At 57.3% G+C, this 27,733-nt stretch overlaps 13 protein-coding genes across 13 annotated transcripts; 3 read left to right on the top strand and 10 right to left on the bottom strand.

Annotated features, from left to right (window-relative positions):
* The first annotated feature begins 15 nt into the window (after positions 1-15).
* On the top strand, positions 16-1,742 carry F5Z01DRAFT_653238 (putative FYVE domain protein). The gene is made up of 2 exons (XM_046263350.1): positions 16-891; positions 959-1,742. Exons 1-2 carry the CDS (start codon positions 370-372, stop codon positions 1,340-1,342), a joined length of 906 nt encoding a protein of 301 aa, XP_046118805.1. The 5' UTR covers positions 16-369; the 3' UTR covers positions 1,343-1,742.
* Positions 1,743-1,755: 13 nt separating this feature from the next.
* On the bottom strand, positions 1,756-3,673 carry F5Z01DRAFT_56761 (GNS1/SUR4 family-domain-containing protein). Its single transcript, XM_046260705.1, has one exon. It carries the CDS (start codon positions 3,556-3,558, stop codon positions 2,143-2,145), a length of 1,416 nt encoding a protein of 471 aa, XP_046118804.1. The 5' UTR covers positions 3,559-3,673; the 3' UTR covers positions 1,756-2,142.
* Positions 3,674-5,129: 1,456 nt separating this feature from the next.
* Positions 5,130-7,307, bottom strand: F5Z01DRAFT_653233 (Alpha/Beta hydrolase protein). Its single transcript, XM_046263349.1, has 2 exons — positions 6,442-7,307; positions 5,130-6,373 (listed from the first exon to the last, which is right to left on the bottom strand). Exons 1-2 carry the CDS (start codon positions 6,926-6,928, stop codon positions 5,205-5,207), a joined length of 1,656 nt encoding a protein of 551 aa, XP_046118803.1. The 5' UTR covers positions 6,929-7,307; the 3' UTR covers positions 5,130-5,204.
* Positions 7,136-9,480, bottom strand: F5Z01DRAFT_56803 (uncharacterized protein). The gene is made up of 7 exons (XM_046260706.1): positions 8,861-9,480; positions 8,720-8,805; positions 8,608-8,657; positions 8,325-8,544; positions 7,829-8,258; positions 7,727-7,780; positions 7,136-7,658 (listed from the first exon to the last, which is right to left on the bottom strand). Exons 1-7 carry the CDS (start codon positions 9,155-9,157, stop codon positions 7,344-7,346), a joined length of 1,452 nt encoding a protein of 483 aa, XP_046118802.1. The 5' UTR covers positions 9,158-9,480; the 3' UTR covers positions 7,136-7,343.
* On the top strand, positions 9,477-10,972 carry F5Z01DRAFT_57147 (UPF0023 family protein). The gene is made up of 2 exons (XM_046260709.1): positions 9,477-9,523; positions 9,572-10,972. The coding sequence occupies exon 2, from the start codon at positions 9,804-9,806 to the stop codon at positions 10,764-10,766; it is 963 nt and encodes a 320-aa protein (XP_046118801.1). The 5' UTR covers positions 9,477-9,523; positions 9,572-9,803; the 3' UTR covers positions 10,767-10,972.
* Positions 10,973-11,000: 28 nt separating this feature from the next.
* On the bottom strand, positions 11,001-11,498 carry F5Z01DRAFT_620770 (ribosomal protein S13; the record flags this gene model as incomplete). Its single annotated transcript, XM_046261158.1, has 2 exons — positions 11,001-11,301; positions 11,368-11,498. Coding segments are annotated over 2 exons (432 nt in total), but the record flags the coding sequence as incomplete, so codon positions are not given.
* Positions 11,499-13,208: 1,710 nt separating this feature from the next.
* Positions 13,209-14,152, bottom strand: F5Z01DRAFT_57075 (uncharacterized protein). The gene has a single exon (XM_046260708.1). It carries the CDS (start codon positions 13,777-13,779, stop codon positions 13,222-13,224), a length of 558 nt encoding a protein of 185 aa, XP_046118799.1. The 5' UTR covers positions 13,780-14,152; the 3' UTR covers positions 13,209-13,221.
* A 613-nt stretch (positions 14,153-14,765) lies between these two features.
* F5Z01DRAFT_56751 (uncharacterized protein) lies at positions 14,766-16,018 on the bottom strand. Its single transcript, XM_046260704.1, has 4 exons — positions 15,813-16,018; positions 15,253-15,734; positions 15,174-15,206; positions 14,766-15,120 (listed from the first exon to the last, which is right to left on the bottom strand). Exons 2-4 carry the CDS (start codon positions 15,657-15,659, stop codon positions 14,856-14,858), a joined length of 705 nt encoding a protein of 234 aa, XP_046118798.1. The 5' UTR covers positions 15,660-15,734; positions 15,813-16,018; the 3' UTR covers positions 14,766-14,855.
* A 281-nt stretch (positions 16,019-16,299) lies between these two features.
* F5Z01DRAFT_673432 (uncharacterized protein) lies at positions 16,300-17,915 on the bottom strand (the record flags this gene model as incomplete). Its single annotated transcript, XM_046264940.1, has 3 exons — positions 16,300-17,503; positions 17,554-17,820; positions 17,884-17,915. The coding sequence occupies 3 exons, from the start codon at positions 17,913-17,915 to the stop codon at positions 16,300-16,302; spliced, it is 1,503 nt and encodes a 500-aa protein (XP_046118797.1).
* A 692-nt stretch (positions 17,916-18,607) lies between these two features.
* F5Z01DRAFT_56749 (major facilitator superfamily domain-containing protein) lies at positions 18,608-21,165 on the top strand. The gene has a single exon (XM_046260703.1). The coding sequence runs from the start codon at positions 18,907-18,909 to the stop codon at positions 20,863-20,865; it is 1,959 nt and encodes a 652-aa protein (XP_046118796.1). The 5' UTR covers positions 18,608-18,906; the 3' UTR covers positions 20,866-21,165.
* Positions 21,166-21,791: 626 nt separating this feature from the next.
* Positions 21,792-22,425, bottom strand: F5Z01DRAFT_635763 (uncharacterized protein; the record flags this gene model as incomplete). The annotated part of the gene is made up of 3 exons (XM_046262174.1): positions 21,792-22,088; positions 22,170-22,301; positions 22,372-22,425. 3 exons carry the CDS (start codon positions 22,423-22,425, stop codon positions 21,792-21,794), a joined length of 483 nt encoding a protein of 160 aa, XP_046118795.1.
* A 581-nt stretch (positions 22,426-23,006) lies between these two features.
* F5Z01DRAFT_620768 (glycoside hydrolase family 16 protein) lies at positions 23,007-24,014 on the bottom strand (the record flags this gene model as incomplete). Its single annotated transcript, XM_046261157.1, has 1 exon — positions 23,007-24,014. One exon carries the CDS (start codon positions 24,012-24,014, stop codon positions 23,007-23,009), a length of 1,008 nt encoding a protein of 335 aa, XP_046118794.1.
* Positions 24,015-26,057: 2,043 nt separating this feature from the next.
* On the bottom strand, positions 26,058-27,539 carry F5Z01DRAFT_621188 (glycosyltransferase family 34 protein; the record flags this gene model as incomplete). Its single annotated transcript, XM_046261187.1, has 3 exons — positions 26,058-26,727; positions 26,790-27,078; positions 27,131-27,539. The coding sequence occupies 3 exons, from the start codon at positions 27,537-27,539 to the stop codon at positions 26,058-26,060; spliced, it is 1,368 nt and encodes a 455-aa protein (XP_046118793.1).
* Between the last annotated feature and the right edge of the window lie 194 nt (positions 27,540-27,733).

The following is a 27,733-nucleotide window of genomic DNA, read 5'->3' as shown; positions in this document are numbered from 1 at the left end:
CCAGTCCTTGCTCCATGGAGAAGGCGCGAGAGGCTGGAGGAGGGACTCCAACAAAAGACCCCGATGTCCCGATTCATCAACCCCCCTCCATGCCAATATTCCATGGCTTTTCGAAACTTCGATAGAATCTAAACATTGCTTCTTCCTTCACGGCGGCTGTTTCACCAGAAAACGACGTACGTGGTACACGACACACGTCACAGCATCTCGCCAGACTCGTCCCACGCGATAAGCACACTCGTATAAACCACTCACGACTTATTACTGCCAACCCCTCCACGCCTAATAATCACTTTTGCCCCCCTCTCGAAACGACACGCGACCAGATACCCAAACCGACCACACAGCACCTACACACTCGCCTTCAACATGGCTTCCGAATTAATTATGCCCAACATGCTACCGACCGAGCAGAAGCTCCCCTATACCCCTCAGCACCAGCCCCAACCCCAGGACTCTCGGCAGCATCTTCAACGGCCTCAGCGTGTCCGCTCCACATCCTATCACACACCACCAGGCTCCCAGCAGATCTCACCGCTGAGCACTTCAGGCCAAGAGCAGCAGAGGTCGTCGATGCCCTCGTCGCCCAAGAGCAACAATGATCGCCAGACTGGTCGCCCAATGTACATGCCGGCCGTCTTGCGGCCCAATAGCGACTTCACACAAGTCTCACGGACCAGCACGGGCACCTACTCGCCCGTGTCAGAGCACAGCCGCAGTCGTCGCAACTCGAACAGCGGGACGTTTCGCAACGTGCCTGGCTTTGGTGTCATCCAGAGGCTGAGTCGACGCTCCACGGACGAGTTGGCCAAGGAAAAGGAGCTCGTCGGCACCCTCGATCACAAGCTGTTCCCCGAGGTGACAGACGCTCCGACGCGGCAGCACTGGAAGGTAAGAGACTGCCCCCCTGGTCCCTCGATGATCCCTCATCGTTCAGAGTGCTAACTACCACCCAAAGCCTGACCCGGAATCCTCCATCTGCGACGATGCCACTTGCCGGCGCGGCTTCAGCTACTTTGTCCGTCGCCACCACTGCCGACGATGCGGCAACATCTTCTGCGACGAGCATTCCAGCTACGAGATCCCGCTCGACCAGGACGCCAACTACAACCCCCGCGGCGCCCCATCGCGCACCTGCAACCACTGCTTCGAGGAGTATCGCGTCTGGCACAGCCGGAACAACAGCCACAGCTCGAGCTCCGTGTCGTCAAACGACATGCCTGTCACGCCCATCTCCGCGCCCGGGGGCCCGAATAAGAATCTACAGGCCGGCCTGCAGCTGGCAAAGAGCCCCAACGCGGCCGCCAGTGTCCCCCGCGACTGGTCCTGGAGCACCTTCTAAACGATATTCTCTGCAGTTCCGCATGGCCGTGCCATAGAGAGTGTAACGAGTCTGCGGCAGCATCGGCGGTCATTTTTCGCCACATATCACACTCGTGGAATTACCTGCGTTCCACAGTTCAAACCTTCACTTCAAGATCGACATATACACACGTACTACATACTTTGAAACGGCCGCACATTTAAATTGGGCCTGGCGTTTGGGATTACGATAAGCGCTGTCGACGACAGCCAATTGCTTTTGCTTTTGCTTTACTACAAGCACAAATACAGCGGAGTCTTTTGAGCCATGAGCAGGCCTGGCGGGCGTTGTTTGGAATTTTAGAATAGTAGAGCGCATATAGATGGTCTGAACTTTAAACTATCGATAGATCAATTAGATGAGTATCAAAGCGTTGTATTGTCTCACACTTTCTCTCTCAAGTTCCCGTACCCCACGTGTGAACGTCATATATCTGTCCCACGCAGATCATCTTATCAAACTTCCACTAGCAATGTAAAGACTGACTCGGGATTGATATCGCTTCCTAGCTATTAACTATGCTCATCTAGTCTAGTACCTGAGGTAGGTAATGTTTGCAGACTCCGATCCGAGGACACGACCAATAAAGAGACTCGACCATTTTCCTTTTGTTCATTCCAAACCAAACCATCACCACCCAAAAAAACGCCCGATGCCGACGCCGGATGCCATGTAATGTATTGTACCCGAAAAAGACAGCAAATGCAGAAACGCAACCTCCTTTATGAATGAACGACGACTTTGCGCGCTTCCTCGTGCCGGCTCCAACTGTCTACACTCTATGCCCTCCTCTTGGAGCCCTTGGCAGCCTTGCCCTTCTTGGGAGAGTCGTCGTCGGAGATGGCGCTCCCGTTGGCGCCGTAGACCTCCTTCTGCACGCCCTTGGCGGCGTCCCAGCCGGCCTTCTCGGCGAGCGTGACCTCGTTGCTGAGTCTGCGCGAGGCCAGGCTAGAGCCCTTGCCGTTGATCTTGTTAGTCTTCTGGGCGGCGTTGCTGCGCTTGAGGTAGCTGGCAATGAAGAAGCTCATAAAGAGGTAGGTCAGGGGCGCGAGGTAGAGGACGTTGAGCCAGATGGCAAAGGTCTCGCCGGTGGTCATGATGCAGGGCTGGGTGACGTGGACGGTCTGGGCGTTGAGGGTTGACTCGACGATGGAGCCGCCGGGGGCGGTCTTGGCGTGGCCAGCGGCGTCGCCAAAGACGAGGTTCCTAATCGCGTCGAGGGCGCCCGCGTCGGTGGCCGGTGCGGAGGGGGCGTCGACGGGGACGGAGACCTCGTTGACAACGGTCATGGGGACGACGTAGGAGACGAAGGAGTGGAGCATGGTGTAGGAGCCGCCGAGGAGGAACTGGGTGATCTGCATGGTGGTGAGAGAGCGCTTGATGGCGACGGGGACCTTGATGTGGAAGGCGGTGACGGTGTAGTAGGTGTACATGAGCGAGTGGATGAAGGAGTTGACGAGGACAAAGACCCAGATGGGCGAGGACATGAAGCGGATGCCAGCCCACATGCAGAGCATGGCACCAGCGTGGTGGTACGTCTGGAGCGTGGAGCTGGGCTTGCCCTTGGCGAGGATGATGAGGGTGTCGATGACCTCGTAGAACTTGCTGAGGTAGAAGATCCAGCCGTAGTAGGCGAGGCCCTCGTTCCAGAGACGGCCGCCCTGGGCGCGCGAGGGCATGCCGTTGTCGAACGCGCCGCCGCCAGCGGCCAGGGTGGCCCATGCGCCGGTGGTGTCGTCGTGGTAGATGGAGTTGCCGAGGCCTGGGGCGCCGAAGACGCGGCAGAAGGAGTCGGCGGTGCCAGCGAGGCCGGTGGAGGCCATGGGGCTGACGATGCTGCGGCGCATGCCGCCTAGCATGCCGACAAAGGTCCAGGCCGAGTAGACGGCGAGGAAGACATTGTGGAGAATGACGAGGACCTTGAAGGCGCTTGTCTTGGAGACGGCCCAGGCCTTGTTCCCGCGCGACTTGTTGTAGTAGTTGAGGAGCTTGACGGTGACGGCGTAGGTGGCCGCGATAGTGATGGGGACCTTTGCGTCGAGCGCTGCCGTGAACCAACTGTCCGGGATGTTGAACGGGTGCAGGATTGAGTTGGGCTCTGCTGGGGGAGGCACGGGCGCCGCATGGCCGGTTGGTGGGAAGGCAAAGAGCGCTGGTTCTGGCATGGTGGCCAGCAAGCTCAACGTGTCGGCCATTGTGGGCTTGTTGTTGGTGATGATGAAGAGCTCGTATGGGTGCTCGCTCGCTTGCTCAAATTGTCGACTGAAGGTTGACTATAACTGAGTGGGTTGGAAGTCGTTAAAGTCGGTATGAGGATATGTTCCAGGGCGTAGGTAAGAGATGAAGCACAACGCTGACGACTGGAAGAAGGATGGAGAAATGAAGTAGGAAATGTCAAAGACGACTGGACGTGAACGGCCAGATATTACACAGTCCAGGCAGGCAGGCGGTGGGTTGGTTGGACTGAGGAGGAAGGAGCTGGCTGGAAGAAGGACCTGCTCCGAGTTGTTGTGCAACCTTGCTTGACTTGGCTCCAGATTAGGTAGAGAGATAGACAGACAGGCCAGACCGACTGGCCAGTGGGTATAATAATAAATGAACGGCTAACTGAACTGAGGACTCTACATACGTATAAGCGGGAGTGGAGACGCCGGGACGCCGCGGTGGCCGTGGCCCTTGGGAGGCGAATTGGCATGCAAAGAGGCTGTGATGATGTTTGCGGGCGGGTACGCAATGCCAGACCAGACCCAACAAGCTTGTCTTGGTTGCACAAGCCTTTGAGTTGTTGGTGGACGTCCCGGACGTAGAAGGGGTTCTTCTGCTCAGCTACAGAAACTAGGTTTGGCTGGTGTCTCGCCCATATACTTGCAATTGAATAGCGAATTCATTCAGATGCTATTGCTCTCAGACTGCTATCACTATCAGATCGCGACAGAGTCGCAGACGGACTCGAGCTCGGTCGACTCCCAGCCGATGCTCTTCATGTGAGATCGGACCCTGCCAATCTGCGCCAGGGACCCTCCCCCATCCGTCCCAGCTACCTCGGCATCTTGGTCGCGCGCAGTGAGCACATGTCTCTTTTCCAGAAACATGATGGCTTGCGGCGTGGAAAAGAAAAAAAAAAAGAAGTTGGGGCTCGGGAACGTCCCACGGCCAGGGGTCCAGCGGTGGGGCAGTCCCGATCGGGCAGTGGGGGTCGCCGGCGACATGCGTCTGATAGCACTACCACTGAGAACCCTCCAGTACACTAGCAGATGGAAGTCCTGCCCGGTTTTGTTGTTGAGGCGCTAGTGGCTGCCGGTGGACCCTGACATGACGGACATTCAAGCTTCATTCTGCCAAGTTCACAGGCTAATAACACTACTAGTGTCTAGTGATAATGAATTTTCGAGTGTTCGAATGTACTGCTTACAAGCTGGAATTCCTGAAGCCACCAGATCATCTGCTACAGGCACTCATCGGCTCATTGACAACGGTAGCTGGGGACAGTCTGCGCCGCAAGGCGACGCGTCCTCTGGAATTGATCGCCGCGCAAACCTGCATGACCGCCTCCCAACAAATGTGGGTGGGTTCGCCTTGTTAGGCTTGTTTGACGTTCCCCAGGACCGTTGGCCCCTCTATTCCTCGGAGAGACGGAGGCATCTTTTCTACTCTGGGCCGTAGGGTACGTAGTACGGTGCGTTTGTACCCGATTGTTGGAAAGGGTAGCGTCGGCCAGGCATGAGGAACTGACCAACACCCTCGGAAGCTCGTCTTGTTCTGGCACTCAATTGATCACCATCAAATTGCACATCTATCAAGCATCCACTAGACTTCAACCAGTATTCGCTCCACCCCCAGATCAGGCTGTCCACTCGCCCGACATCCACCGGTTGATCATGTCGCTCGCCGCCTCCGGCTGGTCATAAGGCACCATGTGCCCGGCCTTGAAGATCTTGACAAACGTAAAGTTGTGGCTCGTCTTGACGCGACCGTACCTCTCGCCATCCTCGTCCCCGCCATACGTCAGGAACCCCAGCTCCGCCTCGTTGAAGGCATCCCTGTGCGCCCACTCCAGCCGCTCCACCCACGCCTTGATGCCCAGCCAGTTGCAGATAAAGTCGGCGTCGCCCACGTAGATGAGAAAGGGAATCTCCTCGAGCACCTTGGCCGTCAGCCGGTAGAACGGCTTCATCCAGTCCCCCGTGAGCGTAAAGTCCCGGTTCACGTCCCAGTTGCAGCTACCGTAGTGGTCCACCTCGGACCCCACGGCCTCAATGACCTCGGGCTGGTTGAGGTAGTCGGTCACGTACTTGATGCCCGTGTAGCAGAGGTTCGCCTCGTCCTCGCACGGGTCGCGAATGTCGTACGGGTTCCGGCCCGACCGCGTATACGGCAGGATCAGCGCGTTGTTGCAGTACAGGTGCGCCGGCACGCACGTCCAGGCGCTCTCCGTGTCGTAGCAGCGCTGGATCAGCGACTGGCACCGGTCCAGCGACTTGTCCATCACCTCGCACTCTGGCTCCTCGAGCACCGCCGGCCAGCCGCCCGCCCCGTCGCACGCGTACGGCTTGTAATAGGCGTACTGCGTGAGCACGTCCGAGAGGCCATTGCCGACCATGGCGCTCTTGATGTTGATGTTGCGGTGCGTGTGCGACAGGATCTCCGCCGCCATGGCTGGGATGTAGTGGCCCCCGTACGACTCGCCAGCAAGGTGAAAGTCCTGCGTGGCGTACTCGGGGAACTGGTGGAAGAACAGGCTGAGCATGGCGTAAATGTCCTTGGCCGACTGCGTCGAGTCCTTGACGGCCTTGGGGCTGTGCGAGTACCCCACGTTGACCGGCTGCTCGATGAAGATGACGGACGCATTGTTGTTCCAAGCGTGCGGGTTGCGGACAGGCTCCAGCTTCTCGTTGATCCGGGCGGGACCAAGCTCGAAGAACAAGCCCACCATCGAGGAGCATCCTGGACCACCGTTGAGCCAAAGGATCACGGGGTCGTTCTTGGGGTCGTTGCGAGACTCAAAGAACCCTAGTCTGGTCAGCCATGGCTCTCATCCATACATGTACTCGAGTTTCGCGTCGTTGAGATGTCCTTACAGAAGAAGAGGTGCTTGTCTTCCTCGTACTGGTCTAGATAACCAGAGTACTGCTTCACGTCGTCCACCTTGAGCTTGGACGGATCGACCGACTTCACCCTCAGGCCGTAGTCGCTCAATTCTCCGTCCACCTTGCGGTGCGTCTCGCCCTCTGTCTCCACAACGATGTCTGCGACGTCGGCGCCCTTGACGTGGAAGTCATAGTCGCTCGCGGGGCGCCTTGTTGCTGGCTCCGGCTGAGCGAGCGTCGCCTTCTTGAATGTCTCGAGGGCACCAGGCACCAGCATGGACACCTCGTTCCAGGTAGCCTTGATCTCGCTGGAAGCCTCACCCCAGAGGTTCTCGAGGGGAGACCACCAGCTATCCGTGTCAATGGCACCAAAGTCAACAGTTGGTAGCTTGCCGCCGTTTAGAACCTTTTGTTCCTGGGCGAGAGCCGACGAGGCGGCGGCCGCACCCAAGGCGAGGACAGACTGGGAGAGACGCATCTTGACCGAAGGGTACAATCACAACCGAATGACCATATGGTATGAACACACAGAAGGAAGAAAAGAGAGAGAGAGAGCTCACCGTCCATGGCAGACGGGGCTGACCGACGTAATATCTTCCTGCCTGGGAGCACAGCGATCCTTCGACTAACACCCCCGCAGTCCGTTGATCAACGGCGCGGCACCGATCTCCGGTCCGTAGTGGCCTAACAGGTTTGTGAGTAAAATTGCTGGTCAGGTGTTTGTGCACTGTCTGCTCCGGAGCCGAACCGTCGCTCGGCCGGGGTCTAGCCGCTATCCACGACATCGCGCCGGAAGTCTGATGCCAATTGAATTTGAAGAATGAAACTTTGAGATCACGACGAGATAAACATCGACTGTAGGCTTACAACAATGTCTACTTCTTGTATTATCTCTATGTCGACGCCTGTGTGGCAGCCTTGGCCGCTTCCTTCTCCGCCTTCTGCTGCGCCAGCTTCTGCTCCTTTAGGAGCTTCTTTTGCGCATTCTTCGACAGCTTGCCGTCGCCAGCCTCACCACCCTCCTTTTGCTCGCCGCCCTCGGCCTTGACGGGCACCACAAGGTCGGCGCGTGGGACCTTGGGGTTGCCGGCCCACTCCAGTGGTCGCGTCGCCATGAACTCGTTGACAACGTCCTCTGTGACCTTGGCCCTGCGCTCCTGGAATCCGGTGACGTATTTCTGTAGGTGCTCGATGCAAATGTTCTTCATCTAGACACAGTATGTATGAGTGGCTTGCCATCTTTGACAGTGGGGACGGGGAAACAAGGCAGACATACCTCTCCAGTGAGCAATTCTCCGCTCCTGTACTCGCGGTTCAAGCGGGCAAGTTCCTACTACCATTAGCCTCAAACTCTCTCCTCGTAGACAAAGTCTCATACCTCGTCGTCGTCCATCATGAACTGCAGGTACTGGTACGCCACATCGACATCGGGGTTCCCGCCCAGCTCGCGGTGCTCCTCCAGCGTCTCCTGGCCACCCGAGAAGGCGTACTTGTTGATCTTGGTCTTGATCTGCTTCGCCGTGTCGCTCAGGAAGATGGCCGAGTTGGCGTCACTGGCCGACATCTTGGAGCCAGGCCCTTGCAGGGCATCGAGGAAGCGCATGTGGATGAGCGAGGGCTTGGCGTAGCGCAGGCCGTACGCCGCATCGCGCGTGAGACGGAAATAGGGGTCCTGGTCAATGGCGCACGGGATCAGGCACGGGATGCCCGCCACGCGCTTCTCGTCCGCGCCAAAGATGTGCGGGAAGGACGTCGCAAAGGCCGTGGCGCCCTGGATGCTGGCAAAGTGAATCTTGCCAATGTTGGAGCTGCAACAGAGTAAGCCTTGACGGACGCACGCACGGATGGCTCAGCGAGCAGAGACAGCTACTGACCTCCCGTCGAAGCCAAAGATGGCCTTTGCGGTGTTGTATGTCACGCGCTTGGAGAAGCGCACAATGTTGCGGTAGAACGCGCCACCGACATACTCAAAGTCGGAGAAGATAAAGGTCTTCTTCGGGTCGAATCCAATGGCGATAATGTCCATAGCATTCGTCTTGCTGTACCCAATGACCTCCTCGACGGTGCGCTTCTCGGAGAAGAGGAACTTTTCATCTGCCAATGGGTCAGCACGACTGACAAGTTGTCGCGTCGCTTGGAGACAAAAGCAAGACTCACCATCTGTCAACATGATGATCAGGGGCACATCGAGAACGTCCTGCAACCACCTGGACGCAAGATTAGGAACATGCTTTGCTTGCGGGGGGTCCTTGTGGGCTGGCCTCCTTACTTGACAAAGTCGAACACCTGGGTGTGGCCTACGTGCATGCTGTCACTGCTCGGTCCGCGCCCCGTGTAAAGGTAGAAAGGTTCATTCTGTGCCACCCAGTCAGTCAGGGCCCAGTTGGTGAAAGTCAATGCCAAAACTCACCTTCTCGTAGCGATCCAGGATGAGTGACAGGTCCCTGTGACTGAACACAATCTGCCGCCTCATGAACCGATGCGGCTTGTGACCCGTGACCTTTTCCCAGCGCTCGAGGAGCTTGTCGTCGATAAGAGACGTGCCAAACTCGTTTGTGAGCTTCTGGTAGTCAATGGCCTTGACCTTGCCATCCTCTCCCACCTCGCCAGATACGTTCCAGGGATCAATCTTCTGGCCGCCCGAGATGGCCTGGGTGGCTTCAACGTCGGCGGGTGCCGGTGGCACAGGCTGCGAAGAATCCGCCATGGTGGTCGATGGTCAATGATCGAGCGCTGGGGATTGTGAGGTGAGCCGAGCCGAGCCACTGTCTTGTATTGATCCTCGCTGGAAAGGGTGCCAGTGAGTCAGTCCGTTTCGACTCCGTTGTGACTCAAGCAGTCAAGACTCAAGAGTCAAGGGGCCCTTTTGAGGACTGAATTTGGAAGGCGGGGCATGAGCCTCCAGTGGTGGGGGGGAGGCCGACACAATACTTTGAGGACACGCGCGCAGCAGATCGGGATACCTTCGTTAGCAACATGGCATTTTGAACTACTATCTGCTTGTTTTACGATTCACTCACAGATGGAGTATTACTAATGGCGATTTTAATGGCGTAAAAGACTGATATGCAGCGTATGTAGCTCGCAGCGCAAAGCACCAGTCCACTGACTTTAATGTCAGCAGTCACAAAGCCCAGAATGTCTTTTGGCGGGGTTGGAATGAAATTTTGGAGGCCCAGGCTTGCAGTACTCAGGCGGGCGGGCATCTGGGAATATTATGACATATCCGCTATCCTCACTCCAGTCATCGTCATTTCTCAGTACCAGGTCCATCCATTATAAACACAACGTCCAGCGGCTCCCATTTTTAGTTCTCTCCCTCCCAAAGACCTCTCACACACACAGCCGCCACCATGTCACGACAGATCAACCAACCATCCAACCAGATCAAACTCACAAACGTCTCGCTCGTGCGCCTCAAAAAGGGCAAGAAGCGCTTCGAGATCGCCTGCTACAAGAACAAGGTCCTCGAGTACCGCTCCGGCATCGAGACGGATCTCGACAACGTCCTGCAGATCCCCAACGTGTTCCTCAACGTGTCCAAGGGCCAGACGGCCCCCAAGGAGGACCTCGAGAAGGCGTTTGGCAAGGGGAAATCGACCGATGATATCATCCTGGAGATTCTGAAAAAAGGCGAACTACAAGTCGGCGAGAAGGAGCGGGCCGCCCAGCTAGAACGGGTGCACAATGAGTTGATAGGCATCGTGGCCAGTAAACTCGTCGATCCGAGGACAAAGAGGGTGTACACGTCGGGCATGATCGAGAAGGCGCTCGACATGCTGAGCTCGGCGGCGCACACCAACAGCGCGGACAAGAGCGCCACGGCCAGTGGCACGGCCACCCCGACGACGACGACGGCTGGCGAAGAGGGCGACGCGAAGCCCTCGCGGGCCAAGGAGCACACCTGGACGGGCGTCGTCACGACCAAGAGCGCAAAGAGCCAGGCCCTGGAGGCCATGAAGGCACTCATCGCACACCAGCCCATCCCCGTGGCCAGGGCACGCATGAAGCTGAGGGTCACATGCTCCACAAACGTGCTCAAGCAGGCCGTCAAGTCCAGCGGCGGCGGCGGCGGGAAGGGTGCGTCCAAGGAGGACGACGGGGAGCAAAAGGCGGCCGCCCCAGGGACCGTCAAGGACCGGATCCTGGGCTACGTGGAGCAGGTGGAAAGTCAGGATGTCATGGGGTCCGAGTGGGAGGTCGTGGGCTTCGTGGAGCCGGGCGCGTACAAGGCGCTGTCCGACTTTATCGCCAACGAGACAAAGGGGCAGGGACGGGCCGAGGTGTTAGAGATGGCCGTGACACACGAAGACTAACGATAGATGCAACGTAGATAGATACCCCTGTCCTCAAGCAGCAAACACCCTTCGCATATGCACAGCAGATTTTGTTTTTGAAATGCTTTTTTGATCATTGTTGTCGATCCTAGCCGTGTGTTCCCGAAAGCAATCCGTTCAATATGCTCATCAAAGTAGAGAACCCAGCCGTCACGCCTAATATCCCACTCCCCAAACGTAGTAGAATCATGATGCTTCCTCGCGTCCCGTCGTTTAACCACCCTTCCTCTTGGAGACACCGACAGTCCTGCCACGGCGGCCGGTGGTCTTGGTGTGCTGACCACGCACGCGGAGACCCCAGTAGTGACGGAGACCACGGTGGGCGCGGATCTTCTTCAGGCGCTCGAGATCCTCGCGGAGCTTGGAGTCGACACCGTTGGCGAGGGTGTGCATGTCCTTGCCGTCGACAATGTCGCGCTGCCTGTTGAGGAACCAGGTGGGAATCTTGTACTGCGTGGGGTTCTGGATGATGGTGACGATACGCTCGAGCTCTTCCGAGGTGAGCTCACCAGCACTACAGGCGATTGTTAGTCCTTTGTCTCTCGTCCCTGTCTGCTTGAAGCATGGGGTTCCTGCGTACCGCTTGTTCAGGTCGACATCGGCCTTCTTGCAGACCAAGTTGGAGTAGCGGCGGCCGACACCCTTGATCTTGGTCAAGGCGTACATGACCTTTTGCTTGCCATCGACGTTGGTGTTCAACAGACGCAAGATCTATTGCAGACCACGTTAGCCAATGTCCCCCAAGTCATGTTCGTCGCGTGTGTGTGTATGTGGTGGATGTTTCCATCAAAGTGGTGCGCGCGCGCCGCCGTCGAGGTGCTCTGCTCGGGGGGCAATGCCATCGTGGCAAAAGAGGGTTGTGTGGTGATGACTTACGAACTGGAAGTTCGTCTTCTCCCCGGAGACGAGCGACATGATGGGCAACTGGGCGGTCGGTTGCCTTGTGTGTGCTCGTTGTTGAATTCGATGGTTTCGGGCGAGGTCGAAAAGAAGGGCGGAGATTTGGTCGACTTCACCCAGACGCTGTGAATTTTTGGCGTGTGGGGCGGTAGGTAGGGCAAGAGTGGTGCGCCAAGGTCACGTGTAAGGATGCTGCAGCTCGGCCATGACCACCGGCGAAAAGGATGTTCCGGATGGGCTGCCCCATGGCTTGCTTCCGAGTCCCTGCCGCAGCGGGTTTCAAGATGAACAGGACAAATTCTGCTTGAGACCATGAACTTCACTCAAGAGATATTAACGAACCAAAGCCTGCGTCGCCTGGCCTATATCGGGCTCAGAGAGATGGGACGCATCGCTTGCAAACAAAGGTAATCACTTGCTCGTAGACGTGAATGCACCGTCTTTTGCCATCGCTCGGTCAACTGTCCCAAAGGTTGATCTTGAGCCGGATACCTGGGCACTCGTTGCCTTTGTACGAGACGAGAATAACCCCGACAACGGTCTTTGAGTACGGTGCCTTTAGTGTTCTCACTAAATGAAGGTCTTCGTAATTTATCAGTTGTTACATCTCATTATCTCATCAGTGATGGTCGGGACTGAGACACTCGGCCATCTGACCTTTATCACGAGCACCTTCGGATGCGCCTACGTCAAATGAGGATGTTTGTTTGTCTTTGCATGCAGGTATCACAGTCACAGTGTCTCGGGATTTGTGGTGATGATCGGCGTATCATTAATGCCGAGGCCGACACGTCTAGTGAATCAAGGCCGCTATGTCTAAATCTATCGTAGCTCTGCAACCACCATCAGAGCCGTGCCGACGTCGGTCCCGACCCGGATACAATTCCCTCTATTAGATTTCAATGCTGATACAGCGTAGGCGGCACCAACATTCAAGAGTTGATATGACAACCTGGTTGTTTGTCCTGGGGGCCGCCAGGTGTAGTCGCCTGATGTGGCTCGGGCGGCTATGGGCCAGGCCAGGTTGGAGTTTCTCAAGTGAGACGCTCACTTGTTGATGCAACGTCATGTCAAATATAGTTGCACATGATGCAACACTGGTAAAGACGAAGCAGCCCAGTAGTGACTGGCTCTGTGCACCTGCTCTGTTGAACTGTGCCACGTCGTTGGGTGCACGCTGAGATTGTCGTGGCGACGTGCGCCAGAGAGCCGGCGGCAGAATTGATTCTGCCGCGCAAGCTTGATGAACCGTCGGTACGACCACGCCGAGTTGGTGTGGTGAATGTCGTGGGCGGTCGAGGCTCACCCGAGCACACCCACCACAACAGCCGTGGGCAGGCTGCTTTGGGCGGGTTGTGCGGATTCGGGGGCCAGAGGGCGGTGTGGCGGCGCCTCCAGTCGTCAACTCCAGTCGGTGTTTGGAAAGAACCGAATGCGACCGGGTAAAGTAATTAGTCGCTTGCTACGTGTAGGTAGCGAAGCGAAGCCAATTGGTAGTTTGCAATGAATCCGTATTCTTCTTTCGCGGATTCATTCAAGCTCGTGTCAAGTCCAGGGTGGTGGACGCGCCCGAAGTTGTGTAGCTGCCGTCCGTGTGATCGCCATCGATGCTCGCTGCGCGGGTGCAGCAGGGGCTCCATTCGTAGTCGGCGCAGACTTGGCTCATGCGGTCTGGGCTGGAGCCGAACTCAAAGGTGAAGCCGCTGAGCATCTCCTGGTGCTTAAGGTTCTGGGCCGTCAATGGCTTGTCGCGGGGATGCACCGGCCTGCCCTTACTCTTGGGCTTGCTCGCGGCATTGGCCTTGGCCTGCCGGGCCTTTTCCTTCTCTTCATCCTTCTGCTTCCTGCGCTTCTCCTTCTCCTGGTCGGTCCGCGATGTCCAGGACCAGAGAGCTCTTGGCGATGTCGAACCAGCGGTGAGGTTTGTGAGGTTTGTGTTCTCCCGATGGAGGGAGGAAGGTGTGGTCGAGCCCGAGCCGGAGTAGCTCGAGTTAAAGGTGTTTGCGTTGGCGACGGGCCGGATCTGAATAGCCTCTGTTTCTGATGTGCTGGACTTGTGCAGGGCACGGCGGACTCGATCACGGATGGCCATGACGGGCGATTGTCTGTGTCCGGGACTGGAGGGAGAGGTGGTAGGGTTGGTTGTGGTGGTCTGGGAACGCTGCGTGATGCGCGAGATTCGTTACTTGATTTGGTAGGCAGGCTCAGCTGAGGCGGCGGCTAGCACGTTGGGATCGACTCTTTTGGGCGTTGGAAGAGGGTAATAGCACGAAGAAATCAAACACGTAAATAGGTATTCAATGGTGACCGTAGACTGAGCAAAGATATGAGGTGGGAGACCCTGAATTTAAGACAACAAGAGGATCGAGAGGAGGCGGGCGTGCTTGGGGCCAAGGCCAAGATCCGGGCAGACGAAGACTAGGCTGGGGCCTGGCTGGGCAATCTGATGATGGCGCCTGCGGGGCGGATCATGGGTGGATGGATTCGTGGTATGGAGGGTCGGCGCTGTCGGTTCCACCCTCCTGGAGCGCGCCCCAGGGCCGACTCCACGATGATGACAACTGAACCCCAACTGAACTGAAGAGCACGAAGCGCGAGGGTGCGCACCAAAGATTGAAAGGCCCGGGCGAGGCACGGAGTACGTACCTCGCAGAAATCTGCCAGGCAGGCAGCCACGAGTGGGATGATGGATGGATGGGAGGGGCCCAGGCCCCTGATTTGCACGGTCCAGTCCGGTCGTCTCAATTCAGTGCCTGCAGTCCAAGACTGTCAAGTGCTGCAGGCGCAACTGCCTGCGGCGCTGCGCTGCAAGCGAGAAACGCGCCGGGCGCAGCGCTATGTACGTTCCGATGCGCGCTAGGCAATTATCACTGGCGGCCACCCGTTTCCAGTTTTCCACTGCCCAGCCGTTATGGCCGTCGCCTGTCCGGCCGGACCGGTCTGCCTTCCAGAACGAATCGAATGCTCACCCACCTGCACATGCAGTGACTGGAGTGTACTCCGTACAATTTTTCCTCTCATGGCGGAGAACATATGTTGCTCTGGATGATGAATATTCCCAGACTTGTCAAAGCCACGAAATCCCTATCCGAACGCTCCGAGCAGTGGGCCGGATGTCTGTACTCCGTACCGTACTGCGTCTTTCCAAGCTTCCAGCCACCGGTTGCACTATCGACAAATGAAGCATGCGTGCGGAGTGGGAGGAGGACCGGACACCCCCACGCCTCGGCCTGACATACGCCCGAATGATGCTGAAGAAATGTCGCGGCTAGAGACAGTACAAAGGACCTTGTCGGCCCTATCATCTACGTACTGTACATGCCGACCAACCCAGCGACACATGGTGGGAGGCTCGAGTTCAACGCAGGCTGCTCGCGGCGATGACTTGGAAATCCTAGGGACGATGACCGCATTGTCACCACGCCGCCGGCTCCTACGTAAGCTGTTATTGTGTTTCGCATGAACAATCCAACCCCATGTACGTACCACGACGTATCGTCGCCGAGGGTCTGGCAAGGCCTGTGACTCGTGAGCACTCAGCACCGTAACTGAGTTACGTACCTACGTAGGGAACCTCTGAGAATGAGCCATTTTCGACTCCAGACCCAATTCTTCCCCCAAGCGGAGCCCCCGGATCAAGGTCCAGTCCCAGACTGCCAGCGCTCCAGTCGGGAGACTGGACGCGGCGGGAATTGTCGCGCCAGAGAATTTGCCGCTTCCAAGGCCCTCGAGTCTCGACACCCGGCGCACCGTGTCACCCAAAGACGTCACCTCAGCGACATGGAACCAGGAATTCGACCGGGCTCGTTCCGGCGTCCACTTATGCCCACAGTGCACACCCACCACCAAGAACAACAGCAATTGCAACAACAAGTCGGTGGCCACTGTCCGTCCGTCCCTCTTGGCCAACTCTCGGCGATTCCTGTCCATTGGCTGCTTCACGGAAGAGCTGGAGCTCGCAGGTGTTGCCATTGGAATGCATAGCTCGATGTAGCACGGGGAAAGCGTATGCCGATGTTCTTGAAAGAATCGATTACTGCATGTTCTCTTTGATTGTGAGAAACACGAAAGCTCATCAGTTCCACCGCCACTGTATCGTTCAAAATGGGCGCCAGGCCTACCTACATACTTACTGTGCTCACTGTGCCGCTGGCGAGCGCGGTCGGCCCGTGTGGTCGTTGCAATTTTCAATGGATGGCTTGAGGCGGCTCAATGTCACGGAAGCACCGACAGCTCCATTCGTCTCACGCAGCTTTCAATTCAAAGCAATAACAAAGCAGGCGGCGGATCCGGAATCTCCAGCTCTCAAAATCCCCAGAGTCACGTTACGTTTAGCGACCCCCCTATTCCCCATACTTGTCGTTCACTCAGTAAACAAGACTACTCTGCTGTTGATTCTTGTGCAGATTCTCACCGACTCCTTCAATCTGGAAGTTTTGTTCTTGTTCTGACATTGAGCGCGGGGTCCAATGAGATCACGTCTTCGCTTACTCCATACACTTGACATACTTGTAGTCATACTCACTTTCCCGCTGTTGCCCCTTTGTCCAACGGTACCTTAGCAATGCTTTCCAACAACACTCTGATGTCCAGTGCGAGTCGCTACGCGGGATCATCGCGCAACACACTCACTGCCCAATACCCCCGCGCTCCCGGCCCCGAGACCACCCAATGCTGTCAGCCCCCAAGCAACAGCGCTCGATTCCCAATCCAGCTCACCGGCTTCCGCAACTTCATCGCCTTCGACCAATGCGGCAGCCTCTGATGGCGTGGGCTCGTACGAAGCGTCACTAACGGCGTCAGACTCTCTCTTGACCTTGCGAGGTCGTCCGCGGCGACGCGGCGAGGAAGCCTGCTCATCATGGCGAGGCTTGGTTGTTACCGCCCGAGGGGACTTGTCAGCATCGCGATGCTCAAGGTCCCGCTCATGCTGTGCGTGCGAGTACCACGGAATCGACGCGGCGAGAATGTCAGCAACATTCGTCGCGCGCACCGCTGCCCAAAGACCCAAACTCGTCCCTGAGAGCAGTACATCGAATCCAGCACCACTGACCACGGGATGATCCGAGGTTGCGCTCAAGATCCTCCCAATAGCGCTCGTTGTCCTCTCCCATGCCGATCGTTTCTCCACGTCAAATGGCAAGTATTGGCTGTGGCGGTGGTAGTATGCACTCGGTGCGCTGTGAAGCAGGCCCTCGTATGAAGCCTTGACGTGCAACACGAAGCTGCCGAGGGATGCCAATTTGAACAAAGTCGCGTAGGCTTGGTGAGTCTCGCGATGACTAGTCAAGGTGCGACCCCAGCTTGTTGGCAACAAGTACAGCAGCACCAGGGGCATCACCGTGAGCGCTCTGCTGACCAGCACAGCTGTTGCAGCGTTTGGGCTGTTGACTGCTTGACGTGCGTTCCACAAGGCTGCATATGCCAGACCCAGGCACGGTGCGCTGATGAAGGTGGAGGGCGTCCACGTGCTAGGCTTTCGGGTGAAGAACCGCCCGACACGCGGCGGCAGGGGTGACGGCGTCAGCAGCAGTGCGATGAAGAAGAGATTCTGCCCAAACGATAGCGAGACCAGCTGGCCGAGCAAAGAGTACGCCCACAGATTGGACATGTTGCGACGGCGACCCTCGACGGACAGGAACAGATTCCAGGGGATGAGGCCCAGCTCGATCTGCTGCCCCCACCAGAAGCGACGCGCTCGTTCGGCCAGGATCTCGAAACTATCGAGCTGAACAGGCGTGTCGCTCATCCACAGACCTGGGTACACATCCGTCGCATTCTCCCCAAACGGAAAGATACCTTTGTCTCCGTAGACTCTGCGGTCTGTGTTAGTGAATGTTGTGTGACTTGTGGGATATTGACGTACCTGAGTGGGACCGCGATGTCTCGCTCTCCAGCCCAGACCTTGTACGATAGCACAGCATGCTGAAGGGCCGCATAGCTCGCACTGCCCAAACTCAACAACGCCAGAATTGCAAATACCGGGATGAGTGTTGCGCGCGAGTGTTCTCGTTCCCTCGTGTCCTGTGCCGGGCCAAGAGCGCGCTTGGACCGGTACAGGCTCCGCCCAACCCCCACCGTCAGGAGCACCGCGGCGATGACATGCCCAGCGACTAGAGCGACGGACTGGTAGCTAGCGATGGCATGTTAGTCGGTCTGGGCACTCGAGCATGTACCGCGCCAGTTGCAATCTTACTTGACTTGCTGCTCAAGAGGCACGGGTGCCATGTTGAAGATCTTAGGATCGGGACCAGAGACGCTGAGGTCAAGAGGGTTGACGGCATGGAAAGGTTGGTGTTGTTGTTTTGTTGCTGTTTTGGGTATTATGCCCCGCATTAAAGACGCGGCCGACATGTTGATCGACTGGCTGCCTGGCCTGGCTGGCATTCAAATTCACGAGTGACTGCGAGCCGGTGCCGTGACCGTTTGTCTCATCAGTTCAGATTGAAACCTCAAGAGTCATCAAAGTGAATGAGCCGTAAGAAGGTTTCGCGGTGAAGGAAGAGTCTGTCGAGTGCAACTGGCACCCAAAACCTGATCATGCTTTGGCGCTTATCAGTGGCTCCTTCGCAGCTCAAGCCCACTTCCACATGCTAACATTTTGCTCTCACACATCGAAACTTGGAAGGGCCACCTCGTCATTCCTACCTCAACTGCCAGTGATTCCCAAAGTCTGGATTTCCTGAGACTTTAGCTCCAGTATTCGATTCGCTGATGGCTGTTCAGTACTTGATTATCGAGCTCCTTCTAGCCTTAATGCTTTAATTATTCATCTTGGTTGTTTGCGAGCAAGTGCTCGCATGCTTATCGATAAGGCAAGGTACCTGCCTACGTACATGGGGTAGCATTGGACCCTGTGACGCAACCCCTTCCTCATCCCCGAAATCCGGTCGCTCTTTCTGAAATCCTTCGACCCAGTGCGTACGGCCCGTGACTCGCGAGTCGTACCACCTGATCTAGACCCCGACCTCGAGGCGCGACTCGCGTCGTCTGACGATGGCATGAACATCATTGAAGACCTGCTTTCTCTGCTCTCGTGGACCATCGCTTTCAATCGGATGACAGCCACTTAACTTGCATCACGCGGCTGAGGCAACGTTAGGTTAGGTTAGAAGGCGGACGCTTCTTTCTGCGCTATAATCAACACAGCTCGCGTCTACGGATAACGCAACCTCGCCCATCCCTGGGCACAGACGCGACACGACCACCTGCATCACAGATGATGACCGCGACCACTCCCTCGCAATCGTCAAGCACGTTCCTTGCGCAGCAACAAGACGACGTCAATCACGCTTCGGCGCCCGATCATGTCACGAACCACCGCAGAATCGACGAACGCGCACCCCTCCTCCTACCCAATGAGCAAACGGATGGAAGTTGGAATGTGGGAGATGGGACTGGAGATGACGACGAATCTCAAAGAACAAAGAGTGTCTGGTACCTGATACTTCTGACCATCAGCATCGGCGGGTTGCAGATCGCATGGTCTGTGGAGTTATCCAATGGCTCGCCGTTCTTGCTTTCCTTGGGCCTGAGCAAGTCATTGATGGCGCTGGTGTGGATCGCCGGCCCGTTGACCGGCACGTTGGTGCAGCCCTATGTCGGTATGCTCAGCGACAGCTGCCGTCTGCCCATTGGGAAGCGCAAGCCGTTCATGCTCGGGGGCTCTGCGGTCACTGTCGCCTCGTTGCTGCTGCTGGCATGGACCAAAGAGATTGTGACAGAGATTGCCGGGGTATTCGGTGCCGATATTGAGTCGAGCGGCGTCAGGGTCATGACCATTGTGGTCGCAGTGATATGGGTGTATGTGCTGGACTTTGCGATCAATACCGTACAGGCCGCCATTCGCGCCTTCATCGTCGACTGCGCACCGGCTCATCAGCAGGAGGCCGCGAATGCAATGGCAAGTCGCATCACGGGGTTCGGCAACATCCTTGGGTACATTGCGGGCTACCTCGACTTGCCTGCCTATTTGTGGATCTTTGGCGATACTCAGTTCAAGATCCTCTGCACATTGGCGTCCATTGCTCTGGCGTCGACAGTCATACTCAGCACGATGGTCATCAAGGAAAGGGACCCTCGTCAAGAGGGACCGCCACCCGCCAACCACCGCGGGGTCCTGGCCTTCTTCGTTACACTCGTGAAATCTGTGAGACGCCTGCCGCCGCAGATCAAGAGGGTCTGCCAGGTGCAGTTCTTCGCCTGGATAGGCTTCTTCCCGCTCTTGTTCTACACGTCGTCCTACATTGGCGAGATATACGTGGAGCCGTACCTGCGAGAGAATCCCCACATGCCGCCGGAGGAGTTGGACAGGCTCTATGAGCGAGCGACCAGAATTGGCACATACGCATTGCTCATGAACTCGGTTGTGAGTCTGCTGACCAACGTCTTGTTACCCTTCTTCATCGCACCTACGTACGACAGCGTGCCTCTGCTTGCACAGGTACCAGGGGAGACGGACGCGGCATCAACGCTGCTCGATGACGACAAGCCCTCGATGCTGGATCGTCTTAGAATCCCAGGTTTCACGCTGAAGCGAGCCTGGTTTGGGTCTCTGGTACTGTACGCAGCCGCCATGCTCTGCACAGTGCTCGTGCGGTCTGTCGAGGCCGCGACTGCCCTCATTGGCCTCGTCGGCATCACCTGGGCAATGACCCTCTGGGCGCCGTGGGCCATTATCAGTGCCGAGATCAGCCGGCGCGACGCTCTGATCCGCGCTCAGAAGAACCGGTCCAGCAACGGGGCCTCCGAAGCCTCCAGTGACGCATCGGCAGAGGACGAGGAGATGGACCAGGCCGGCGTGATTCTAGGCATTCACAACATGGCCATTGCGGCGCCGCAGATGATTGCCACAGTGGGTTCCAGCATCATTTTCAAAATCTGGCAGAAGCCTCGCGGCACGCCGGGGGATCACAGTCTTGCCATTGTGCTAGCATTGGGTGGCGTCTGCGTCTTGGTTGCGTCCTTTTTCGTTGCGCAAATCAAGGACGACCCATCGATGCCGGCGGACGCCATGATCGATGTTGAACAAGGCGACGGCCGGGACGGTGCAGCGACCCGTGAGCGACCTTCAGCTGCACTTGACCGCAGGCCGAGCCATGAGCGGTGGAACCGAGCCACGCAAGGGCGAGCCACACTCACTCGGAACAGGAGCTTTGGGGGGGCAGAGATGCATTGAATCTAAATGTACGAAGCGTGTTACACAGTGGCAACTTTGAACAGCCCCTCTTGCTTACACAGGCCCAGCCCATCTGCCTATTCCTCAAGACGCACGAAATCCGACCGACGTACCCTCCCGTCACGAGCTCTGCAAGACCAAGACTGGTCTCCGTGAGCCTGTGGCTCTCTCCGTGCAACCGCGTCATCAGTGCTGCGTCGAGGGCACCGTTGGCTCTGGGAGAGTTGGGGACTCGGATACAGGCTCGTCAGATGGCACGGGATCTATCTCATATGACGTTTGACCACACAGTCCAATCTGTGATCTCGTCTCTCCCGGCACTGGCCCACGGGAGACATCGTAGGATGTGACTCCGGCCCAGAAGAAGCACCAGCTCGAGGACCCGTCACAATACGCATAGTCGCAGCTCAGACTGGTAGCTGACGACGGCTCCGGTGACGGCCAGGTTGCAGGCGTTGGCGTTGGCGTCTGTGCCGGCGGAGGAGTTGTCGAGACGGTCGTCGGGGCTGGAAGGGCAGCGACCAGCGCGACGAAGAAACAGGCGAGAACGAGCATTGTCGAAGGCAACGACGGTGGTATGGTGGCAGATGGTAAGGACAGTCAGTGTCTAGAGGGTTGGCAGGCAGGTGGTTTTTTGTTTCTAGAAAGCCAGCCAGCTGAATTTGAATGCCTCTCAGATGTGAAGACGTCTCTTTTATACCCTGATGCTATCCATTGTACGAGGGTGGTCAAGCTGGTGGACAGCACCCTGACATGCCTACGGCCTGCTGGAAGAATGACGTTGTGTACTAGTAAGCATAGCACTTGCACGACAATGGTCGGGTGAATCCAAGCTTGTATTCCATCACACGAAGACCGATGCATACTCCATGCGCCCCCCTTGTGACGGCCACGCCAGAAGGAATCCCACGTTACCACTTCTCCGTCTAGAACACGTAGGCATTCATGACCTTGAGTCCGGCCGAGATCCAGATACCCATAATGGTCCATACGCCGCCCTGCCACATGGCGGAGCGGAACCAGCTCATGGTCTTGTCCTGACTCAGGTGGACGTAGGCGACATTGAAGGCGACGCGGGAGGCGACGTAGCCCCAAGTGAGGGCGTTGAGGGTGCGCGGCTCGACGCCGACCTGGTTGGCGGCGACGACCGAGGCGGCAAAGAGGCCGAGTGTTTCGAAGCCATTCTCGGAGGCCTGCTTGGCCTTTGTGATACGGGCCTTGGCCTGCGGAGAGAGAGGGTACGTCAGTCAAGGCGCGCGCGCGGGGGGGCACCCTACGGGGGCCAACTCAGTTGTTCAACGTACCGCGGCGTCGAGGGTCTGGGTCTGGGTGACGCTGTCCTTGAAGGATCGGGGGTCACGGTTGTCGTAGATGTTGTGTGCGCTGCTGATGGCGTACACGTGAGGGCCCAGGGCGCACAGGACGGCGGCGGGGACCTGCATGGGCGCAGACGTCGGTTAGTATCACGCTGCTCTGCTTCGTGCTCCCACGAGGGAAAGGACGTACACTGAAGTAGGAGAGGTTCTTGGAGAGAATGTCGAGGCCAACGTTGGACGCCATTGTGATGGTTTGAGATGCGTATTGATAGCAGGGAAAACAGAGCGATGCGAAGGAGTGTGTGAGAGGTTATATTCACATAGCTGTGAGCGGGCTGGGCGAAGCTACTGTAGGTCGGTTCTATATAATTATGGGCATCCGCATTGGCGATGATTTCATCGCAGGCGACCTGGATCCCGGAGACAGGGATGCGATGCCGAGGTGCGTTCACCATCTATGATGGCCGACCCACCGAACGAATCCCGATGAACGGGGTCTGTCTGCGATGGACCGTCCGACGCCCCTCGATCGGGCCCTGTGCCGTCATGGCACTCTCTGAGTGGCTAGTAATTAGATCAACAAGCACCTGTGCGAAAGAAGGGAGAACAAATCGCGGTAATTGGTATTCAAAATGCTGCCGAGCAGCCACTTATATATATGTAGGCAGAAGTGAAAATCCCCAAGGGGGATACCATATCCTGAACGCCGGTCCTCATCCCGTCCGCATCTCTCAAAACATCGCAACCAATGCGCGTCGAGTCCGGGTATCATTCGTTCATAATGTGCGATCCCCTCATAAATATAAACATCTTGTCAAAGAGGCTTTAGGCCTGGAAGGTCTGAGTCTGTGTGGGGGTAGGGGTCGTGGGGGTGCCGTTGTTCTTGTAGACGGACACCGAGTTGACCGTCCAGTACGCCTCCTCGTACTCCTGGGGGTTGTTGGCGACAAAGTCATTGCAGGTGGGTGCCTTGGCGCTGCAGACGGGGTTGTTGTTCCAGACGTCGGGGCTGCCCGCCCAGTCACCGCAGAAAGTCGTGTTGAAGATGATTCTGTTGTCGCGGAAGAAGCCATCCATGTCACAGCCAGGGCTTCCCACAAACTTGGCAGTGGGAAGACCCCATGTCGATGGATCGGGGTGGCCGCTGGTGATGTCGGCAGGAATCAGGTCGCGAGGGAAGAAGTAGACGGCAATAAAATCAGACGTCCACTCCATGGCGTAGACGCCGCCCCCGATCTGGTTGAAGCCCGTGCCGTAGTTGAGGTAGTTGGATGTCTGCTGGCCACAGCCCGTGTTGGCGTTGCCCGCGTTGCAGTCGGCCTCCTTCAACAGGGTCGTGGGATCAGAGCCCTCGTTGCGGATGGTGCAGCCGGGACCAGTGTGCAGTGTGACCGCCGTGGCGGACTGGTCGTTGACGCCCTCGATGATGTCGATTTCGCCGGCATACGGCCACGGGTCTCCAAAGAGCCAATGCGCCGGCCAAACACCACACTCTGAGCCAGGCATGTGCTCAATATCGCTGATGACGAGGCCGTGGGTGAAGACCTTGTTTGAAGTCAAGCGGACAGACTTGCGTCCGTTGGCAGGGTTGACCTCGAGGGCATCCGCCGCCATGTGGATCTTGCCATTGTCGTTGCGGGCGAGACCCAGGTTGAAGGCCGAGGCCTGGTTAACGTACTCGACGAATCCGTGTGTCGGGTCGGGCTCGTTGAAGAAGGAGAACTCATTGAAGAAGTTCTCAGAGTTGTAGAAGGTGTCGAGTTGATACTGAGCCTGGACGGTGCCGGCAAAGAGACCAACAAGGCCAAAGGCAGTAGGGGCGTCGAAAAGCATGGCGAATAGCTAGCAAGCTCTGTAGCAGTTGTTACGATCGTTGGTGCAGTTGTGGGCCAGCCACGTAGAAAGACAGTTGGTGTGGTAAGGATCGTGGTGAAGTCAAAGGAGAGAGGGTCCCACAGGTTCAGGGAGATGAAAGAAGGAGTGTGCAGAACCAAGAGGGCAGGCCAGAGTGAGGCTTATGAACCGTTCACCGAGCTGTGAACAAGGCACACGTCTGAACGAGTGGTGAACAAGGCCTGAGCTGAGGCGGTGCTGAGAGAACAATGAGTGAGTATCGGATCAGGAGGCACAGACAGAAGACCAGCTGTCAGGCAAAAGGATCGGATGGTCCAGAAGGAACCGAAAATAGGACGAAAACGAAGAACAAAGCTGCGTGGCTCAAGAACAGATCAAGAGTCAGCCATGGCCATCCGTGGGTGGACGTCCACAACTATATACGTCCTCTGAGCGCGAGCACTTGCAAGTTGGTTCTCGGCAGAGCAGGCAAAATTAGCCGCCTCGCTTCCCACGGCGCGACTAATCCAACAACTCCGAGAGGCCTCGCGACAACCTCAGACAGGAGTCATGAGAAAGCGTGGGCCCATGGCCATCCCTAGCTCCTTGTAGTGGGAGGTGCCAATGGATATCGACGCATCGTGAGCGCTTCCGTCCGATCTGGACAAGGATAGCTAGGGCCTCAGAGCAGCATGGATTTTGAAGCGCGGCCGGCTATCCGTACTTGGCAAGTAGCATCTGTCGAGCAGAGCTGATACGTCCAGGCCCAGAAAAGCTGATGCGACGCGAGATGGGAGTTGCCCACGCTTCGCGGCCGACCCAGCACATGAGCATGCATCCAGGTGTCGTCCGGGCTTGACTCTTGCGTCCTGACCCTTGGGCCGCTCTCCGCACTGACTCGAGCCCATGGCAGGGCCAAGTGACTAGGGCATGGCCTTTGCTTCTTTGTTCGAGATGAAACCACGCGTGCTGGACAGCGAGTGGTAGCCGCGCGAGATTGCAGCAGCGCGCAGGAGATGAAGAGAGACAAAGGCCATTCAGAGGCTCCCGGCGCTTGCGCTCTGTGACAATCGAAGCGCCGCCCTGCATTGGGCAGGGGCGCCCCCCCACTTCACCTGGAGTGCGTGCCTGGTGCCTGCCAATCCGGGACGGTGCCAGCCAATGACGCCTCCCCCACCACAGCGCCTACCAAAGCGGCAAGGCCACCACCCATTGCTAGTGTGTCATGCATGAAATGAAATGCCATGATCCGGAATGGGATCCCAGATGCTCGTAGATGTAGATCAGCGGTCGTTGTAAACGTCTAAACTCCGGCCAAGCCTCTTGAAACATTCAAGACAAAACCCTGATGTGCATCCTCCAGTCCCCCTATGTTTCGAGCTATGCGCAGTGCAGTGAGTAGTGCTTACAGATACTGCGGGTTGCCATCCTCATTGTCCGACACGACTCGACTTGAGAAGAATCAAAAGCCTCCTACCCAAAGCGGCTGTCCCGTAGATGTTTCCAATCCACCCGTTTGGAAACGATCGTCACCTTGCATGGTGCAGGCCTATACTCGTGGTACAGCAGGAGATCAGGTCGGCCCGGAAGCAACCACACCTTCCGGGCTCCTTGCAAGAGCTCGATATCGCACAGCGTTCTGCAAGGGGTTGGGTTTCCTTCATCGATCCGTGCTTTGCTCTATTATATTCATGTACTCCGACACACATCTAAATAACTTGCCAAACCAAAAACCCCAGGTCTTCATTCATCGTACCTCCTGCTCCAGACTGCAGTGGCGGTCCAGCCATCCGACCATCACTTGCGTCAGTCTATATGCGTGATACGCTGGAGAAACACCAAGAAAAAGAAAACATCTTTCTCTTCCGGCCTCTTCCTTGCTCTGTCGTTTTGCGCGTGAAACGTGAAGAAATGAATGCGCTCATGATGAAATGCCCCAAACCGTCTCCCCCCCAATGGGCCGGGGGTATATGCGATGCAAACGAACGCCTGAAAGGACGCGCCCTCTCGTGCCAAGCAGGCACCGCCAGCAGCAATCCCCACTCACAGCTTGACGCGCTGCCCCGTGATCTTGTACCAGATCTCGGCGACGAGGTCCTCCTTGAAGCGCTCCCACGGGTTGCGGTTGAGCCAGTACCCAAACTCGCGGTAGTGGTACATCTCGCCCCAGCAGTCGCGCCCCCACTCGCAGCCGGCCATGTTCACCACAAAGTCGTGGTCGTGCTCGTTGTAGTGGAAGCGCGTGTTGTTCTTCTTCGTCCCGTCGCTGCACGCCGCCGGCGGGAACGCATTGATCATGCGCTGCGGCAGGAAGCCCGTGTGCTGCCGCACCCATGGGTGGCTCTCGTACATCCTCTCCAGCGCGTCCTGCTCCTTGTGGTCCCACTCCATGTGCTTCTGCTCGTAGAGCACGGGGTCCCACCAGATGTCAAGGAGCCGGTCGGTCCACGCACTCCGGCGGAGGAGGAACGATCCCAGGTTGAAGCCGGCACAGTCCTGGGTGATGAGCAGGTTGACAGAGTCCGCTTTCCCGTCACCCACAGGGCTCAGCGCGGTCTCGTCGAGATAGGGATCGGTGAACGGATGCGAGATGTTGAGGGGGTTCCACTCGTTGATGTCGCGGTAGATCTTGTCCTCCAAGTTGTGCAGGAGGTGCTCCTGCAACGGGAACGAGAGCTCCATAATGTACGTGTTCAGGTCCATCCACCAGAACCTTTGCGCGTTAGCTGTGGCCGCACGAGACACACATGGGGGCCGCGGGTCAAGTCAACTTACCACTCCGCGTTTGGATACTTGCGCATCGTCGTGCGCATGAAATCGACCTTTTCCCAGCTCTCGCGCCACTCGTGCGCGTAGCGCTTCTTGGTGCTCATGTCGACAATCTCCAGCTCGTAGCCCCATCGCCGGGTGTACTTCTTCTTGTTCCGCACGCTGTCCCGCTCAATAGCCCATTCGCGCGCCCCCTTCCACTCCATGACGCCGCCGCCCGGATTTGCGCCCAGGATGATGACAAACTTCTCGCCGTTCCCGCCCATGGACGATTTGCGCCAGTAGTACAGCAAGGCTGCGACAAGACAAGTTAGCCGGAGACCCACCATGACCACGAATCTACTCACGGGAATTGTAAAATATTAAGAGACAGATGAAGACGATTGTCGCGATCAGCAGGCGCAGCTTGAGCTTCCTCCCCATGCGTCTAAACACAGATCGCAACCGGCCGAGCATGGACATATTCCGTGGTTCCCAAGACCCGCGCCCCAGCTTGTCCTTTTGTGCATATGGTGAGTCTGCGCCGAGTCGAGGCAGGTTGCTGGATATTTTACGCATGTGACGGACAAAGAAGCCCGAGTTCTGCGTCGAAAACGACGGGTATCCGTTGACATTGTGGTTCCTCATCTTGGCTGACTCCCAAGCTGTCGGTCCGCCCGTGATGTGGGCTGGGCTCGTCCGTCCGCTGTTGATGTTGAGCCCGGGACTCGCCCACCCTCCACCCGGGATGGGTGACGGACTGCGCGAGAGGGACATGCCTATCGACGGTGTGCCTGCAATGGAGACGTCCAGGTCAGCATGCGCCGACACCATGACAAAGGCCGCACGGGGGGGGGGGGGGGGGGGGGGGCCCCGGGGGGGGGGGGGGGGGGGGGGGCCCGATTAAATACCAGGAACAGGTTTCGAGGGGGGTTGTTATACCGCCGGGCGCGGGTTTGGGTTGTTGTGGG

The sequence above is a fragment of the Emericellopsis atlantica genome, assembly GCF_019669845.1.
Source record: "Emericellopsis atlantica unplaced genomic scaffold F5Z01scaffold_11, whole genome shotgun sequence".
NCBI classification, from domain to species: Eukaryota; Fungi; Ascomycota; class Sordariomycetes; order Hypocreales; family Bionectriaceae; genus Emericellopsis; species Emericellopsis atlantica.
This window is presented reverse-complemented; position numbering and strand designations above follow the sequence as displayed.

What these genes read in the sequence shown, in the direction of transcription:
- F5Z01DRAFT_56751 (XM_046260704.1), bottom strand. Translation starts at nt 15,659, where the DNA reads ATGGCAACACCTGCGAGCTCCAGCTCTTCCGTGAAGCAGCCAATGGAC. An exon ending in CATTCTCAGAGGTTCCCTAC is followed by an intron (nt 15,207 to 15,252) that starts GTAGGTACGTAA and finishes CACGAGTCACAG; the next exon opens with GCCTTGCCAGACCCTCGGCG. An exon ending in CTCGGCGACGATACGTCGTG is followed by an intron (nt 15,121 to 15,173) that starts GTACGTACATGG and finishes CAGCTTACGTAG; the next exon opens with GAGCCGGCGGCGTGGTGACA.
- F5Z01DRAFT_56761 (XM_046260705.1), bottom strand. Translation starts at nt 3,558, where the DNA reads ATGGCCGACACGTTGAGCTTGCTGGCCACCATGCCAGAACCAGCGCTC.
- F5Z01DRAFT_653233 (XM_046263349.1), bottom strand. Translation starts at nt 6,928, where the DNA reads ATGCGTCTCTCCCAGTCTGTCCTCGCCTTGGGTGCGGCCGCCGCCTCG. An exon ending in AGACAAGCACCTCTTCTTCT is followed by an intron (nt 6,374 to 6,441) that starts GTAAGGACATCT and finishes TGACCAGACTAG; the next exon opens with GGTTCTTTGAGTCTCGCAAC.
- F5Z01DRAFT_57147 (XM_046260709.1), top strand. Translation starts at nt 9,804, where the DNA reads ATGTCACGACAGATCAACCAACCATCCAACCAGATCAAACTCACAAAC.
- F5Z01DRAFT_653238 (XM_046263350.1), top strand. Translation starts at nt 370, where the DNA reads ATGGCTTCCGAATTAATTATGCCCAACATGCTACCGACCGAGCAGAAG. An exon ending in CGACGCGGCAGCACTGGAAG is followed by an intron (nt 892 to 958) that starts GTAAGAGACTGC and finishes TACCACCCAAAG; the next exon opens with CCTGACCCGGAATCCTCCAT.
- F5Z01DRAFT_56749 (XM_046260703.1), top strand. Translation starts at nt 18,907, where the DNA reads ATGATGACCGCGACCACTCCCTCGCAATCGTCAAGCACGTTCCTTGCG.
- F5Z01DRAFT_57075 (XM_046260708.1), bottom strand. Translation starts at nt 13,779, where the DNA reads ATGGCCATCCGTGATCGAGTCCGCCGTGCCCTGCACAAGTCCAGCACA.
- F5Z01DRAFT_56803 (XM_046260706.1), bottom strand. Translation starts at nt 9,157, where the DNA reads ATGGCGGATTCTTCGCAGCCTGTGCCACCGGCACCCGCCGACGTTGAA. An exon ending in TCCTGGATCGCTACGAGAAG is followed by an intron (nt 8,806 to 8,860) that starts GTGAGTTTTGGC and finishes TGGGTGGCACAG; the next exon opens with AATGAACCTTTCTACCTTTA. An exon ending in CAGGTGTTCGACTTTGTCAA is followed by an intron (nt 8,658 to 8,719) that starts GTAAGGAGGCCA and finishes TCTTGCGTCCAG; the next exon opens with GTGGTTGCAGGACGTTCTCG.